General features: G+C 51.5%; 1 protein-coding gene across 4 annotated transcripts in view; it reads right to left on the bottom strand.

The window, feature by feature from the left end:
* ARHGAP26 (Rho GTPase activating protein 26) overlaps positions 1 to 16,320 on the bottom strand; it is a 157,469-nt gene that overhangs the window by 54,637 nt on the left and 86,512 nt on the right. For all 4 annotated transcript variants that reach the window (XR_009959932.1, XM_062587664.1, XM_062587665.1 and 1 more), the window contains exons 12-14: positions 13,989 to 14,025; positions 6,570 to 6,635; positions 5,058 to 5,132 (exon numbers count right to left, since the gene is read on the bottom strand). Coding sequence is in view for 3 of the 4 variants with exons in the window: in XM_062587664.1 (XP_062443648.1) it covers positions 5,058 to 5,132; positions 6,570 to 6,635; positions 13,989 to 14,025 (178 nt within the window). In the remaining variant the exon portion in view is untranslated. The remainder of the gene's footprint in view (positions 1 to 5,057; positions 5,133 to 6,569; positions 6,636 to 13,988; positions 14,026 to 16,320) is intronic.

Genomic DNA, 16,320 nt, shown 5'->3' with positions numbered 1-16,320 from the left:
AGAAGCACTGGAAAAAGTAAACATTTAAAAAATGTATATTCACACAAAGATCACATGTGTCTCTCACATTAATCACACAAATGAACACCATCCTTCCTTCTCAATGCCAAGGCAACTTCCTATTGCAACGTTAATAGGTTAAAGATAAACCTGGCAGAATAAAAATATATATATATATATATATATTTATAGCTAAACATAAAAATACATATTATATATAAATATAAATATCTATTATATATATATTTTTTCTAACTTTTTAACAGCAAAGCCTTCACTGAAGTTGAGCAAACAACTCCAGACTGGATGTCTTTTCCAAACCACATCCAGAAGTTTTTAGGCATGCTGTATGAAATCCTACTCGAAATTCTACGGTCGGTCTCATGCAAAGGCTCAGAGCAGATAATCAGCTCTCCTTGACCTCAGATTTATGAGCCTGCAAATGGCTAGCTTTGTAGGTTGTGGAGGTAGCATCTGTCTTCCAAGCTAAGGCAGGCCGCAGCTAGCTCCGCAGGCTGGCTTCGACCCTTACGCAGGGCCAGCTTCCCCCGCGAGCTGCCGCGAGCGTGAAAGCGTGCCCACGAAAGCACGGGGCCGTTCCACAGGCCACATCGGTTTTAACCCTGGTGTGGCTTACCGCTGTGAATTACAGATATGACGTCTCTTAGCAGGCACAGAAAAGGTTAAAAGCAAGAGGGTGGGGGAAATCGAGCGAAATGTAACTCCCCTAAGGCTCCTCTTCCAGCAGGGACTGAAGGAAGCATTCTGCCCCCCGGCAGGACCAGCCGCTAGAGCATCTCTCCGCCTCCGCCTGCCAGGACTCGCGCCGCGCGGCCCCAGACGTCGCCCGGCCGGCGCCTGCCCGCGCCCGCGCCTCCCTGCGCCCCCGCCGCCGGGCCAAAGGGATTCGCCAGCTGCTCGGGGCCACCTGAAGAAATGAAAGGGAGCTGCAGCACTCCAGATTTCCAGCGAGAAGTGAGAACAGGCTTTTTTATGGCACGGTCTGTGCAGAAATTTGTGGGGAGAAGGGGGGGAATTATTTCCATACAAGCGAAAAATAAAGGAATTTGTTTTGCTGGTTTGTCTGCCTTCTGGAGGCAACCACAGCGGCAGCTGGAGGGGGGCCAAGGCCTCGTTCACCGTGTCCGTTTGCCCGGTCAGACACTCCGGTTTCTGCGGGAATTTCCTCACCAGTTTCCCCGCGGTAAGAGGAGCTGCCTGGAGCTCAGCCTCCCTGCGCAGTGCTCACTCTCACCCACGCTTGGGTCGCTTGAGAGATTTCCCCAACAGCCACGAGACAAGAACTGATGAGAACAGCTCTTGGCCATAGGGAGCCTCCCCCACCGCCTCGTACTGCGATGTCCACTGCGGAGCAGCGACAAGGCCACACCAAATGCTGTCACCAAAGAATCACGGGGGGCTGAGGTTGGAAGAGGCTCTGCAGACCACCTAGTCCCACCGCCCTGCTCAAGCAGGGCCCCTAGAGCAGGCTGCCCAGCTCACCTTAACGACGAGCTTCGGCGGCAGACCTGCGCGCTCGCCCTGCGAGCACCTCTGCCCACGCGCTTCCACAACAAACTCTCTCCAACCAGAATTTGTTTAGTTCTTGGGTTTTGTCCTCATATTTATGGTACATGGCAACAGGAAGAGCTAGAGAGAGGCAACTTATCTTCTAACCTAGACGATCTGCCTTTCGCTCGCTTTGCCAGGAGGCCGCTCTTGCCCGTTTCAGCCGTAGGAAACCCGGGGTTTCAGCAAAGGTGAACTGCTGTGCCGGAGCCACGACCCGCCCAGCCGCGACGGGCAGAGCCGCCTCCTGCACAGGCGCGGCGTGCCAGAGGCCTTCGCGGCAGTGTCACTTACAGCAGCCACCCCTCGCTGAAACTCGATCTTTTTGCCATTTAAACTGCATGCGGATCATTAACGCTGCCCACATTCATTTCTAAATATAAGGGAAACCTGAAGTTGTAAGCAAAATTTGTCGCCTTAGTTCACGGGCTTTTGCTCTGAACAGGGAACATTTAAGGAGAACGGAGCTTCTACTTTTAGGGCATCGAATCCTCGAGGGGCAGGAGAGAACAAAAGGGAGTTTGACAGTTGACATTTCAGCTCGATGCCTACTTTACAGACAGCCTGAAAGCTGGAATTGTACAAAGACGATTTAATTGCCTGTGCTTTTGAGAAAGGTATGGAGACACGGGTTTGCAAAGAGTCCCAGCTGACGGGTAGGGTGGGAGACCCGCCCAGGGGGTCACACTTGCCGGGTCCGCCTGGCCACCGCCGCAGGAGCAGCCCTTCCGGGAAGCGCCAGGACGCAGCACCAACAGCTGATGAAGACATGCCAGGACAAAGTAAAACCACGAACTATATATCACCATGTTATGAGACACATGGTCGACAGCTGAGTGGCCTCTGTCACTGAGAAGATAACGGACTCTGGATGGTGTCCAAAACTGTGGATTCCCCCCAGCTCCAGAGAGCTCTTAAAACAGGCAAGTTTTGCCATCTGTCACGGCCTAGAACCTCAACTCCCTACTGACAAAACTGGGCAACTCTAACCGCGGGGACAGATTATGTCCTTGCACGAAGAAAGTAAGCTCCGCTGCTCTGCTAGCTCTCTGGTACAAAAAGCAGAAGCAGAGGACCTGCCATGCCAGTGCTGACCGAGGAACGGGGCACCCAGTCCGCAGCCTATTTTTATCAGTGGCAGCAATGCTCTTTAACTGATGCTCCAGCGCAGCAGTGCCAAATGTGTGCACCATGAGACAGGTCTGGCTTATCTGCTGTACTGAGTGGCCAGCAGGACGTACTCACATGCTCCAGAACCTATGCCAAACTCTTATTAATAAAAGAAAGTCAGTCCCTAGCTCTTGTGACTGCAGAGAACTTTCCAAATGCCAGCGCATAGCTGATGCAGAGATGTCCCCTTGCGTCAGCCAGGAGTCTGAAACAGTGATTTAGAGCATTACCCTTCTGCTTCCCAATAGTCTCACCGGATTATCAATTTTACATAGGTTAAACCTGACAACTGTAACAACCACCAGGGGCTTTATTCAATGAACATTTTAATGGTGGGAAAAGAAGGGGGAATTGGAAAAGGAGAGGCAAAGAGACTGAAAGTGAAACATAATGCATTAAAACTTGTTGCAAGGAGAAAGGAGCACTGGCGCTTTGTAAAGGCACGGAAAAGGAAGTTAAAAGGGGAAGGAATGATAATAAGCAAATGGAAAAACAGAGGAAAAGAAAGAGAAAAACACAAATGTCATTCATTTGTCCCAGTGAGTAACACGTTTAGAAGGGTGCTAACAAATAACTGTTTGTTTCCTAATTACTGTACCTAATTCTTAGGGGGTTTTGCCAAGTCTGAGAAGCATGAGACAGGACTGGAGAAGGATCCAGCTGCTCCTGCTCTAACTCAGCAAGAGAGAATTTCCTCAAAATTGGGTCTTCAAATGTCTGTCACATGCACATCTAGATGGTCAAACTTTCCAAAGGGGGCACTTAAAGCAATAAATAACATAATTAAAGTAGGAACAGGAGCCAGATTAGACTCAGGGCAGCTAACGCCATTCTAGTACGCAGAGGGTTACCTCGCCGGGAGCCGGCGTGGGAACTTCCTCCCGGCACGCGTCCCGCCGGATCGGGAGGGCCGGGCCGGGGAGGGGCAGGAGCCCGCACGAGCGGCCAGGCGTCTTCCGCATCCTGCTGCTCTTCAGCAGCACTGTGTCCACCTGACCCCTAATTCTTTGATTACCGCTGTCGGCGGTTCCTTGCCGGCACGGCGGAACAGAGCTGATACGGGGAGCCCGGCGCGGCCGCGGTGCTGGGTCGTGGAGTTAAGGCTACAGCGGTGGCTGGGCTCAGAGGCGTGCCCACTGCGGCTGGGCGCCGCGAGACCCCTGCACGCCCGCGGCAGGGGCCGGAGCTGGGAGACGCAAAGGCCTCCCTGTCAGCCCAGAGGCGGACACCGGCTGTTTGGCCATCTAGAGCATCAGCCTAGATCACAGATGAGGGTGTAAGGGGGATAGCAGGTTTTGCTGAACCGGACAAGGCCTGGAAGGGTAGCAAAAACACCAGCGGCACGAGGGCGGAATGACTCACGTTTGTTTTTGATCTGGGTATAACCACCAGGCTATAGTAAACACGGAAGCTACCAACCAACAAGTGTGATCCCACAAACGGCTACGCAAGGCTAAGGGGTGATGGAAACCCATCAACACCAACAAGAAACACTACAAGAGAAGTCAGCCACAGCTGTCCCAGACATACCTGACGGCAAGGACCAACTACCAGCTCACTGACGATCACCGGCCTGTTTGCTCGTGCATGGATTGGTGCTCAAAGCAGGCCCAAGGGAATGCTGGCTAGGGTAACAAAGCACTCATAGCAAGCACCACATCCTCTCTCTTGCCACCATATCAGCTAACAGAGGTGGGGAGAGGCTGCTGAGAGCTGCTAGGCAGCCACAGGGTGGCTGCATGTCACGACCAGCACGCAGAGGAGCCCTGTCGGCAGGCACATTGCTTAGCCAAGCTCTGCCGTCGAGTGACCTGACGCAACCTCTCCTCCCAAGCACTCAGAACTGCAGGATCCGCTGCCTCAAGTCTTAAGCATGAGGAAAACGCATGCTTGAAAGGCCTGAGCAAGACTGTATTAAAACAGGCAGAAGAAAGTCCAAGGGAAAGGTAACAAGAGCCACAGAGAGAAAATAATTAAAAAGTATTCTGCGAACAACGTGGCAAGTATGAAATTAAAACCAAAGTTTTTAGCTATTTCTTTGAAGACTTTAGTTTGCATTCAGGAAGGCTGCCAAGACTGCTGCACATATGAGCAGGACACCAGTGCCTGTACCAGAAGATCCTGTAGAGGTAACGTGCCACAAGTCCTACCTTTGTAACCTGCCAGCGGTGCCCTGCAGCCTCCTGGCCTCTAGCAGCTTGTGGTCCTACGAGCACATTCGCCATGACGAGGTATCAAGAGAAGAGCCTCCATTCTCAGCTGGCAAGACTTCAAAGCAGCACAATCTACTTGCCTTTAATGTAATATAAGATACTTACCCATTAATATACTCAACAGCTTTTGAACTCTAGAGTTTACTCCAACGATTCGGTAGAGCCCCTGCTCATTGATCCCTGGGAAAAATAAAGAGTTTATTAGGAATATGTCAAAAGAACTACTAACATTTCTTTCATTTCTTTGGCCTCTCTAACAGCAGCAATAATTAAAGCCTCTCACCAACTGTGTACAAACTCTCATTCCAGCTATTATAGAAGAGGGTAAAATTTGGTTTTGAAGTCAGAGCTTTCATGTATTCATTAAAAATATTACCCCCAATTAGCTCCGGAATCAAAGATAAAAGGATATGTTTTCACCGCACCACTCATCAGTGAGCGAGTATGGCTGCACCACGAAGGATCGGTGCTTAACACTGAATGGCAGCTTTGGAAAATTTTATTGTGCTAAGTTCTTCAGGTTGAGGTCTGAGCTTTCTGTGCATTCTTCATAAGGGCCTGGAACAACAAGGCCCTGAACAAAACTATATTATTATTATTGTAACGACAAAAGGTCTAGACCTCTTTGCTACAGCAGACAACAGCCAGAGTCGTCTGTCACTTAAACCGTGACAGGAACCTTCTTTCCACCAAAGCATGTTTGAGTTAGGTATGCCAAACCTTACAGCTCAAGCTCTCTCAATTTTCCCTAATAATTTTATTTGCCTTGTTTGCTTGCTGCTCTCACCCATCCTTTTGTTTTTTTTGTATTTATTTCTTTGTTCTCATATGGCTTTTAAACCATGACCTGGATGTTACAGGAAGTTGTGAGTAGCATGGAAATCTCAAAATATTCTTTATGTAGGGAGCTGGAAAAGCCCAGTAAACACAGTCTCTTCCTTTACTCTCAACAGCAGCCTCTGCACTGCTGCAAGTATTACAGAGAAAACATCAAGTTTAGGTAGCCCACATCATATTAAATTATCTCTGGGTAGGAAGACCCCAGTGAAAGAATACTGGCAGAAATACTGGCAATTCAGATCTTTACTCAACCAGAGGAGGCCTGTTTCTTACTCATTTATATAAGTGCAGATAACAGTTCTCACAGAAACAATGTGAGAACAAGACCCATATTTCACTGCGAGGTGGCTCGGATGCTAACAAGATAGCCTATCTGCATATAAATAGTCTTCGCAAGAAATATAGGAGAAGGATTGAAACGCACATCTATTTATTATCCCACATGAGAGGAAGCACTTTGCGTAAGTATCACACTAAGGCATTCTCAGATGAAGTCTGGGACTTCATTCCTTTCCCCCCAGTACGAACACGTAATGCATAATTTCCTAATTCAACTCTGTTTCTAATGTTTGCTTAACCACTACTAACCTAGGCCGTACGGTCACGCATGTCTCAGCAAGGGCATTTGTGTGAGTTTACTACAGCAGTTATCAGATGTGGGTTTCTGAGGGTTAATGAATCATTTTTGTTCATGAAAAGAGCAGGTAAGCAATTGCTATGCTAGGAACAGATGCAAGGCCTTCCCCCAAAACAAGACCATCTGGTGAGCTGTTCTACCTCTTGTTTCAACAGCATGTATGCATTTCTTGATAATGCTGAAGCCGATATTATCCAACTGGGCAGCTGAAAGGAAAGAAAAGAGAGACCTGATAAACGCCTAGCACAGGGAGGGCTTCCCACCGAGCGCGCGTGCACCCAGCAGCCATCGCTGACGTTCAAAGCAATGGCACATCGCTGTTCAAAACGACGCGGGGAGGAAGGGACGGGAGAGAAATTAGGTGCTGGTGGAAGAAAGGCACTTTACGCTCGTTTGTACCGGGTCTAACGCCGGCAGTACAGAACGCTAATGCGTCATCTCAGCCTCCCACGCCCCTGCCCGCATGTCCCTACCGACCAGCAATGCCCCTGGCTATTTGGAGTTTTAAGCCCACAGTTGCTCAAAATATTAAATTAGGATCAAGGTGAGACAACCTGAAGAAAACTTTGCTGGTGAAGCTGACACTAGGTTGCTCGGAAAAAGAAAAAAAGTAATATATTTTTGGTCCAACAAATCCCTGAACACTGCACAACCCAACTTGCTGGATCTGAACACCAGATAATTCCTATAAATTCTCTAAAATCTCCACCCAGTTAATCAAACCATCATTGCTGCTGGAAAGAGGGCTTCATCCTGAGGCCATTTCCATCTGTGCCACACGTGGGACTGCCTGTTCGCTTGGATTATGTGACTGGCTCCCTGGGGGAAGCAGGGCAGAGGCCTTCTGGTTTCTTGGGTTTCTTCTTGTTGCTTTTGAATGTTTTTGTGCATTTTTTGTGTTTTTTTTCAAAGAACAAACTATATAACAGGTTAGAGCACTGAAAAGTGCCATAAGCTAGGGAAAAGGGAAAGATAACAAAAAGGGAAAGAAATGACTGGAAAAAGAGAAGGAGAAAAATATGAGCAGGAATAGGAAGATAAAGTAAGGAAGTGGAAGGTGAAAGCGTGGCGGTAAGAACACAGCACAAAGAGAAGGGCTTCCAGAGCAGCCCCGGGCGGGCGCAGACCCACCCGTGGTGCACACGCTGGCCCCAGCCCTTGGGCAGGCCAGTCCCGCTGCCCTCCCCAGGTGCTGAGGCCCCGCAGGACACTCCAAATACACACTGCTGCCTCCCAGGCAATAAAAACACCCAACCGTACAACATTGTCTCACACACGATATACAAAACATCCCATTTACCCCTTCTCCTATGCAGACGTGCATGGTTCAAGAACAGCCCCTTCTTTTATTAGCACGAATGAAATATTTATTTGGTGCAAATTAGGATGTCCTGAAGGCAGTTGACTCTGCCCAGCAGTAGGATCTAAAACATTCATGTCATTGGAATGCAAGACTCAATTAACTCAAGCTGTTGCAGGCTTTCAAATTTAATTTAAAGGGGTTACTAATATGTGGATCCAAATACCTGCTGGAATCCTGAAGGAACATTTATCCCTTAGTCAGCTTTCCACCGCTACGTGGGAAACACTGCCTGCAGTCAGCTATTTGTTACGGGAAATTACTTCCTCTCTATATAAAGGTTTGGGAAACCCTTCTATGGCAGGAGCCACGCAGAGAAGGGCATACAAAGTCGTCCAGGACTTGGGGACGGCCTGGAAGCCTCAGCGCAGAGGAGGGACGACGTGGTGGGTAGAGCCTCGCACAGCCCGCGGCGAGCTGCCAGTGCTGGAGCTGGCCAGATCAGGTCTGCCCATGCTGCAACGCCCCTCCAGCTGCAGCACAGATTATAAGTGCCAGAAGGAACATGGACCAACTTTGCCAGAGACTTGGCAATGCTCACCAAACCTCTCAGGCTCCCCCACGTGTAAAATGGAAGCTGCAGTATTTTCCTCAAAGTGTCTGACACGAGGCTTGTATAACATTTTGAACTCCAAAAGGCAGAGAAGGGATAGCATTATCTTAAAAGCAGATGACTATGTACTGTGCAGACACCAGGGAATGCTAGCTTGCAAGAGACACAAAACAGCTTTCTGTCTACAGCACAACAAGAGCAGACCCAGTGCCTGGGGCTGGCAGTGGCCTCACAGCGAGACATGCAGTTTTATTCCTCCCTGTTCACATTGTCTGTTTAAACATACTAGATTCATTGCTGGTGCCCGTTAAGCTGCCAGTTCACCGGCTGTCTCTAGCTTGCGTGGTGCAGTCTCGCACTAATTATTGTTTCCCAAGTCTCTGTTGGTATTAGTACTTGCACGACGAATGGCAGAATGACCTGGAACAGCCCAGCAGCTCTATTGTATTTTTCTGGGCAAGCACACTGAAGTACTGTGCCAACATAAGCAGTCAAGTTGCAGGATGCTTGTACTATACGATGTATCTCCAAGTTCCACGGGTCTTGCTAAGCTCCTCATGAATCCCTCAACATAGCTCCCAACTACTCTCCAAGCACAGACACAATGTAAAATCAATGGACCATTAATTAGTGGGACAGAACCAGGGACCCCAGACCATTGAAAAACCCATGCCCTGCAGTACCTGAGAAGCAGGTGTAGTAGATGCACTACTTCCTCCTTGTAAAAGTGCAGAAACACTTTTGTACAGACTAACCCAGTTCAGCAGGTCTTTTTTAGTCTTGCTTAGTGCTAGCTCTAACCCTCATCTTTCAATATCCCTGCATAGCGTTGCCCAGACATACGGTTCGTTATTTCAGGTTCTCCACCATACACTTTTAAGTGCCAATCATTTCTGCTAAGCTACAGTTTTCACTCGGTTCCTAGCATGCTTGAATTTGAGAACAGGACGCTTACAAACATAAGTCCTTTTCCACAGTTTACTCCTGCTGCCGAGCCCACTGCTCCAGCTCTGAGCCACACCTTTTGGTAGGGCTCAGTAACAGCCGAGGGAAGAAACAGGAGCAGCCTCTCCGGATGGAAATGACCGAGCATAATCCTCCCAAGTAGATGAATAAGCTCTGGATCAGGAAAGGTCAGGGATTTATTTGCAGTAGTTATATCCAGAAATAATATGTGATTAAATATCCAAACTGCCTTTATTCATCCCTAAATTTAACTTTTAATGAGCATCATAAAAGCTTGATTTCCCCCTCACAGAAGAAGCTTCTCTATCTCATTCATTTACCCAATGAGTCAGTCCAACAACAGAACAGATCAAAGCCAGATTTGAATCTGCTGCTGCAGCCCTGATCCTTGTGCTTGCTCCACTCACCCCAGCAGCAAAACGGTCTCTAGCCCTGTGCTTTGACTCCACAGCTTAGTCCCGGTTTAGCGTCCATTTGGCAATGTCTACAGGTCAGGGGTGATGGGACAGGGGAGGGACGACAGCCTGCCTCTGGGGGCTAGTGAGAGCGATGGCGTGCGATCGCGGCCGCAGGAAGCGTGGGCCATGCAGTGCCCACCGCGCCAGCCAGACCCAAGCCAGCCTCGTTGGCACGCTCCCCTCTCCCCGCATCCTCCTCGCCCTGATGGTAGGGCTAGTGCGGTGAGATGGTTCAGTGAGCTGATGTGGCTGGAAAAAAAAAAAAAAAAAGAACCTCCTACCAAAAAAGTAAAGAAGCAAGTCTTCAGCCAGCTGATCTCAGTGAGAGCTCCAGGCAGTGCGAGGCGAGACAGCGGGGCAGAGCCCAAACGGCCACCGAAGAGCACGGCCAGAATGCTTCGCACCTCTGCACAACGGGCATCCCTAATCCACCGAGCGTGGATTTACGGAGTCTTTTTTGGCACAGGCAGCATGCTACTCTTTTCACACATTCAAGCGTGCAGCAGGGGCAAAGCCTCCAACGCTACCTCCTGCTCTTCCCTTCTCTCCCTTAGGTGCTCACTGCCCCGGAGAAGGATGCAGAACAAGCAGATACAGCCCAAGATGCATGTTACAGGCTCTCCATACAAGAGCAGCGTTTCAATGCACAGCTGAGACGCGGTACTCATACCGTATCAGAGAAATATTTTAGATCAGCAAAGGTGACGCACATTGCCTGTATTTGAGCTATTGCATGCACACACATACTTAACAGACTATCACGTAGCATTGTATTTCTAGTGCTACTGAGCTGGTCTCACCATATTCTATTTTTGACCAGTAGATTATTTCTATTTAATCCATTAATTCCTCTGCTTTATGCTGATATGGCATATAAGAGTGTAGGTAAGGGGGAAAGAAGACTGAATCATCTCTGTTCAGCCTCAGGCAACCTTGCTGACTCCAGATGTGCAAGCATCAGTCATTGCAACACAAGGTCAAACCTGGCTCTTCCGCATGCCCCGTTATACATCTTTGTGCTGCAGAGTGAAGTGCCAGGATTACTATGAATTATTTCAAATAGTGTTACGGTATTAAGAGCCACAGAGGGAGGGAGGAAACAAGAACTGGAGACCAGGGAGAAATGAGTAACTTAATCTTACTGCAGGTCTCGAAATATCAGTGAGCTGCCAAGATGCTGGGAATGAAGAGCCCTAGGGAAGGATCGTGGGTCACCAGCAACCACGCCATCAAGACAAACAGAGACACAGAACAGGGTATCAGGAAACTCAAGGTCTGTGAAGAGTTTATAAAAATAAAGACAGCTTTCAGTGGGGTCCTGAAGTAAATGGGGAATCAAGTGGACATGGAAAAAAGACAGAAACATGGTGGTGTGGGGATGGAGAAAGGAGTTCTTCAGTGTTTGCTATGCAACACGCACAAGTGGCCTAGAGGATTTATTTTCAGAGAGCAGGGCAAGCCCTCTTGGGTTGCTCACTAGTGCATTAAGATTCATTTAGCTCTAGCAGTTCACTGATACTCATTCCCACACACCCTGCCACTCTGCACTACTTCCTCCTCGCTCCCAAAGAAGATTAAGATAAATCACCTTGCAGGCTGATGGCCATCTGGCTGCACAGCAGGATGTAAAATCCAAAAGCTCTGTAAAATTACATAGTGGCCAAAAAGCAGACCTCACTACACTATTTTGAGTCTCTTTCAGTCTAATATAAGTAAGAGCAGGAAACAGAGTTCTATAGGTTTAAAGGGTCAGGAATTGCATCCGGACTCATTTCAATTACATGCATTTCAAGACCTTATAGGAAGCTTCTGTATCAAAGACTGCGTGGCAAAAAGCCAGGCTCAGAATCAATTTTAAGTGTAGCTGGTGAGGCAAGCAGTTCACTACAGACATGGTTTTAATGAGCACTAAAACACAGTCAGATGTTTGAACACAGCAGCAGCAGCAGCAGCTCTAGTCAGAGCAGTATGTGAAAATAATTGCTACCAGACAACGCAGGAATACTGTTATGTAAGCAACTTTCATCGGAGGCCCCAGCGCGCTCCACGAAACACGGGCAGGTCTATACAGCAGAGAAGAAGAACTATTCCTATTTCCAAGATGGGCCATCAGAACGGAAAAGATGCTGGAGGATAAGCAACTTTGCCAAAGCCCTCTCTGCTCACCAAACCTTGACTTCCTTCCTACGTGGGGCAGACGAGTAAGAAGAAACTCGGCGTTCGGCGTCTTCAAAGCTTCCCTGCACTTTGTGCACGGCAGAGCCGCAGCGCGAGCTGCAGTGGGGGCGAGCAGGGAAGCAACCAGCTCCCCGGCCCGGCGCCGGGCTCCCCTCCTGCTGCTGCGCCAACGAGCTCCCAGGAGGGCGGCTCTCAGGCGAGCTCCAGCCGCTCCCCGGCTTGCGCTGCAACAGGCTCCAGGCTGCAAGCGGCACCGCGTCGGCCGGGGACCCAGCCTGCCTCCGCGCACCCAGCAGGAAACCGCGCTTTGCCCCTGCCAGCGCGGGACACCAAATCAACCCGGTCAGGGGCCAGCTTCGGCAGCGCGGGCCCTGCGCCCCAGCGCAGCGCCCAGCCCGCGCGCCGGCTGCTGCCAGGGAGGGACCCGGGGGCGGACACTGGCTCCCCCGGCTCAGCCTCCAAAGGGAGCGCAAAATTCCCTCCGGCAGGTACACCCGGCTCGGGTTCAGCCTGGGAAAGCGTGCCATTTATATGCCAGGATGCCCCAGCGAAGAGGACCGTGACCCGGCCAGGGCAGCCCCGTCCCACGCCCGCGACGCGGGCTGGCCAGCAGCAGCAGCTCGGCCACCGAGAGCCACAGCGAGCCGGAGAGCCCTAAGGAAACCCGGCGCGGGCATGCAGGGGCCCCTCCACGGCGCCCGCCGCGCGCGAGCGGCTAGGGACGGGGCAGGAAAGCCACGGCCACGTTCGACTCGAGCGCTCAGCGCTTCCGGAAGAGCTGCAGTTGCTCTGCAGCGGGGCTCCAGGCAAGTCACTGGCCCCACGAGGATTTCTGGCTGCCCGAACGCGAGACCAGCATTCCTTTCAGAAGCAGTAATTGCTTTGCCAGCCTCAAATGTTTTTCCTGCTTTTGTGCACACCCTCAATAAAGTTTACAAAATAGTTATTTTAACCAGTTTCTTGATCCCAATCACCACATGCTGCCCCGGTGCAACCGGGGTTGCAGCAAACACACAGATTGGTGATAGTCAACAACTAGACGAGGAGCAGGTCGAGCTAGGTCTGTCCTCTGTCCCGCCAAGACCCCACCCTGCCCTGCTGTAAAATGGGGGGGAAATCGAGCTGCTCAGGTGCACTTTCACACTCAGCTAGGGTGTTACCCATGCAACCCTCGGCAAGCGCGATTTCTAATGCTGGGAGCGCCGTGAGGACTGCACAAGACCGAGCGGAGTGCCTACGGGATAAGACGCAGCTGATAACGTGGAAGACCCAGGGCGAAGGGAGAGGCCGCATCAGCGAGGGCAGAAACGAGGTAAAGATAGTTTTATAGAATGGCTGAAGTTGGGTGTGAGCAACATTATCTGTAAATTATACTTACTTTTGTGAGAAAAAATACTACTAGTCAAGATGTAAACACCCTGCCTGAGACAGTCTACAAGCGAACTATTCACTAACCAAAAACTCAGGCCAGGCTCCTGCGTGACCAGGGACTTGGGGAGGAGGGAAGGGATCAGCATTTTGAGTACTGCAATTACAGCAATTCAAGCCTTTCTGGAAATGGCTGAATTAAGGATTTTGAAACATAGGACACGAGAGTTAGGACGAGGTGCAACCACTACTCCAGCAAGAGAAACAAGTGCTTTCTTGACTCCAGTCCTTGATGGCCCAAACTACAACAAAACCAGCCCATTTTAGCGGCTCTCGTTGAGAGCCTTAGTTAGGCAGGACCTCCCCAGCCTCTACAATATTGCTCCAGTCCAGACTTCTCTTTTTTGCAGTTCACATGTGTGAATTTGTTGGCCCAGGACACCCACGCTTGCCTGAAGGAATGACCCAGCTCCCCGGTCCCAGCACGCTTCGCGGTGGGGCTCTGTGCCGCCCCAGCGCACCCGCGACCCCGCACAGCCCCGGCCCCGGCCCTTCCCAAAGCCTCGGCGCTCTCCCCACGCTCATGGGAAAGCCCAGCTGCAGCTCCCGATCCCCAGATTACCCAACGCAGGCACGTTCTCGAGGGATAAGGTCATGCTTAAAAAGAAATACTTACTGCCTTCGCTCTGGTTGTCCTTGTTCGAGTTGTAGACCTGGAAAACACAAGAAGAGAGTCTTGTGAAGACCCTGCCTCCGCTCGGGAAGCGGCTCCCGATGCATCTCGTGGCGAACCCCCACGGCGACAGCCTCCAGGGCACTCCGTGGTCTTTGGGGACCTCGCTAAAAAGGCCACGAAAGACTTCTACCTTCAAAAAGCCCAGCTTTCACAGCTTCGCAGTTTTATTAGAATAGCATCTAGGATACTTTTTGAAAGGAGAGAAGGTAAAAGAGACTATGTAAGATCCGAAACTGTAAGAGCTTTTAAATGAAACAAGGAACGGGCACTCTTCTCCGCTCTCTTCTCATGGAGAAGCAAATACACCTGAAGGGAGGCAGGTAATTGCCGTAACATCTCCTCATCAGTGCAGTAACATCTGGAAGGTGCTGCTGAGGCGAGGAGGAGGAAGCTGCCCCCGCTCACGTGAACTTACAGCCTGAATGGACAGGACAGGCAAAGAGTGAGAGAGGGAAAAATCATTCACTTGCGGAGGACCTGAACTGCAGGGGGATTAGGCAACGCACCGACACGGCCTGCAGCAGAGCCACTTTCCTGGCCAGTGCTGTGACTCAGTCCCAAGGCTCTCCTACCTTCAAATATAGGTGTTTTTCCTCCTGTCCACACCACTTTCACAACTTGGCTACCTTGGATTAAAGCCACTGTTTCAGTAGATCAAATGAAAGGGAAAAGAGCAATGGCAGAAGATTTTTGACCACAGTTCATGCACCATTTAAGAACACAGCGCAATGAAAACTGTGGCTGTACGGAGACCAGCCTTCAAACGTGTATTTCACCTGCGCAAAAGACTAATATGATTAAAAAACAAAAAAAAAAATGCTTTCAGCCCATCAACCCCGAGCCCAGGCAGAAATACACCTACAGCGGCACTTCGCTGTCATCGTAAGACGGAGCCGAGCGCGGCAGCACCCACCACGCAGGACACAAGGTTCGTGCAGGCTTTCCAACGCCGCGAGCGGCGCGCACGCCCTTCCTCCGGCCGCGAGCGAGGCGGGCAGCCCCTCGCGCAGGAGCCCGCGGCGACCCACGTGCTGCCTCCAGGAATAGCAAGCGCGGAAGGCACGTTTCCAAAGACACCGCGGACCGCCGCGCGCCGGCCCGCGGCGACGGGGAACGGGGCGGAAGCGCGGCTCTGACCCGCGCTCGGCCCGCGAGCGCCTCCCAGGCTCTCGCAGCCCCGCTCCCCGCGGAGGACGCGGGCGTTACGGGTACTCGCGAGCGGGCCCCGGGGCGCGGAGGAGGTCCGCGTGCCTCTGGGGGGGCCAGCAGAACGGCAAGGACCACGAAGCTAATGAACAGTGCTGCTTCTGCAGAGAGGAGGCCCAGGCTGCTGCCGGTGCCGCGCCAAGGCGACGGGGCTCGTGGGACACGCGCAGCCGCGCGGGGCTCCCCGCCGGCGCGCCGCAGCCCGGGGAGCAAAGCCGGGGCCGGCTGCATCTCCCGCCTCGCCTCGCCTCGCCTGCGCGAACAGGCCGGAGAGAAAAGGCTCCTCTATTTTCCCAGCGAGGCGGGCGCCCGAGCACCCTTGCTGACCTGAGCGCACAGCTGCAACGGGGTTCGGCAGGGAGAAAATCAGGGCGAGAGAAACCACGTCGTTCTGGGGCAGTCCACGCGCAGGGAGGCTCTGGCTCGCTGACGCGACAGCGAGGACGCTTTGGAGCAGACATACCAACATAACCTGCAGCAGCTGCCCCCCTCTGCAGAAGAAAACCATGAGCGTTTCTCACCCTCGAGCCAGCAGCCCCTGCCCGGGCTCCCACGTCCCGAGGAAACACGAGGGCAGCCAGCGCCGGGCAAGAGGCGCTTCTGCAACCTCTGTTACCTCCCAAACAGATGCCTGCCTTGGAGATTGTCAAAAACGCACACAATTCCTGGGTTTTCCTCGCTACAAGCCAGTGTACCAGCCTTGCTGGGAGACCACCAAGGCTCCGCTATGCTGGGCTGCTCTTTCGCGGGCACCTCCTGGGTGGCAACGTGCTGTTCCTTCGCTTGCATTTGCCAGGCGGTGCAGCGAGCTAAGTTAGGGAACTTAATCAGCATTAAAGATCTCTTTTTCTCCGTTTGCCTCTCGCAGGTTTATTTTTAGCCCAGGTCCATTGCTGGATCCCGTTCGGGGCCAGGCCCACAACCAGCTGTGCTGGCGCGGGTCGAGGGTGGGCAGCAGCTGCTTACGCCAGCTTTGCCACCGCGGGAAGGATTTGTGGAGCCGTGAATTTAATGGTGCAAGTCCAAACTGAGGGTTTAGGCAGAGACACTGATCCCTTTATGCTAA

The sequence above is a fragment of the Rhea pennata genome, chromosome 14 (genome assembly GCF_028389875.1).
Source record: "Rhea pennata isolate bPtePen1 chromosome 14, bPtePen1.pri, whole genome shotgun sequence".
Lineage (NCBI taxonomy): Eukaryota > Metazoa > Chordata > Aves > Rheiformes > Rheidae > Rhea > Rhea pennata.
The sequence above is the reverse complement of the archived record's forward strand: the minus strand, read 5'-3'. Positions and strand labels throughout refer to the sequence as shown.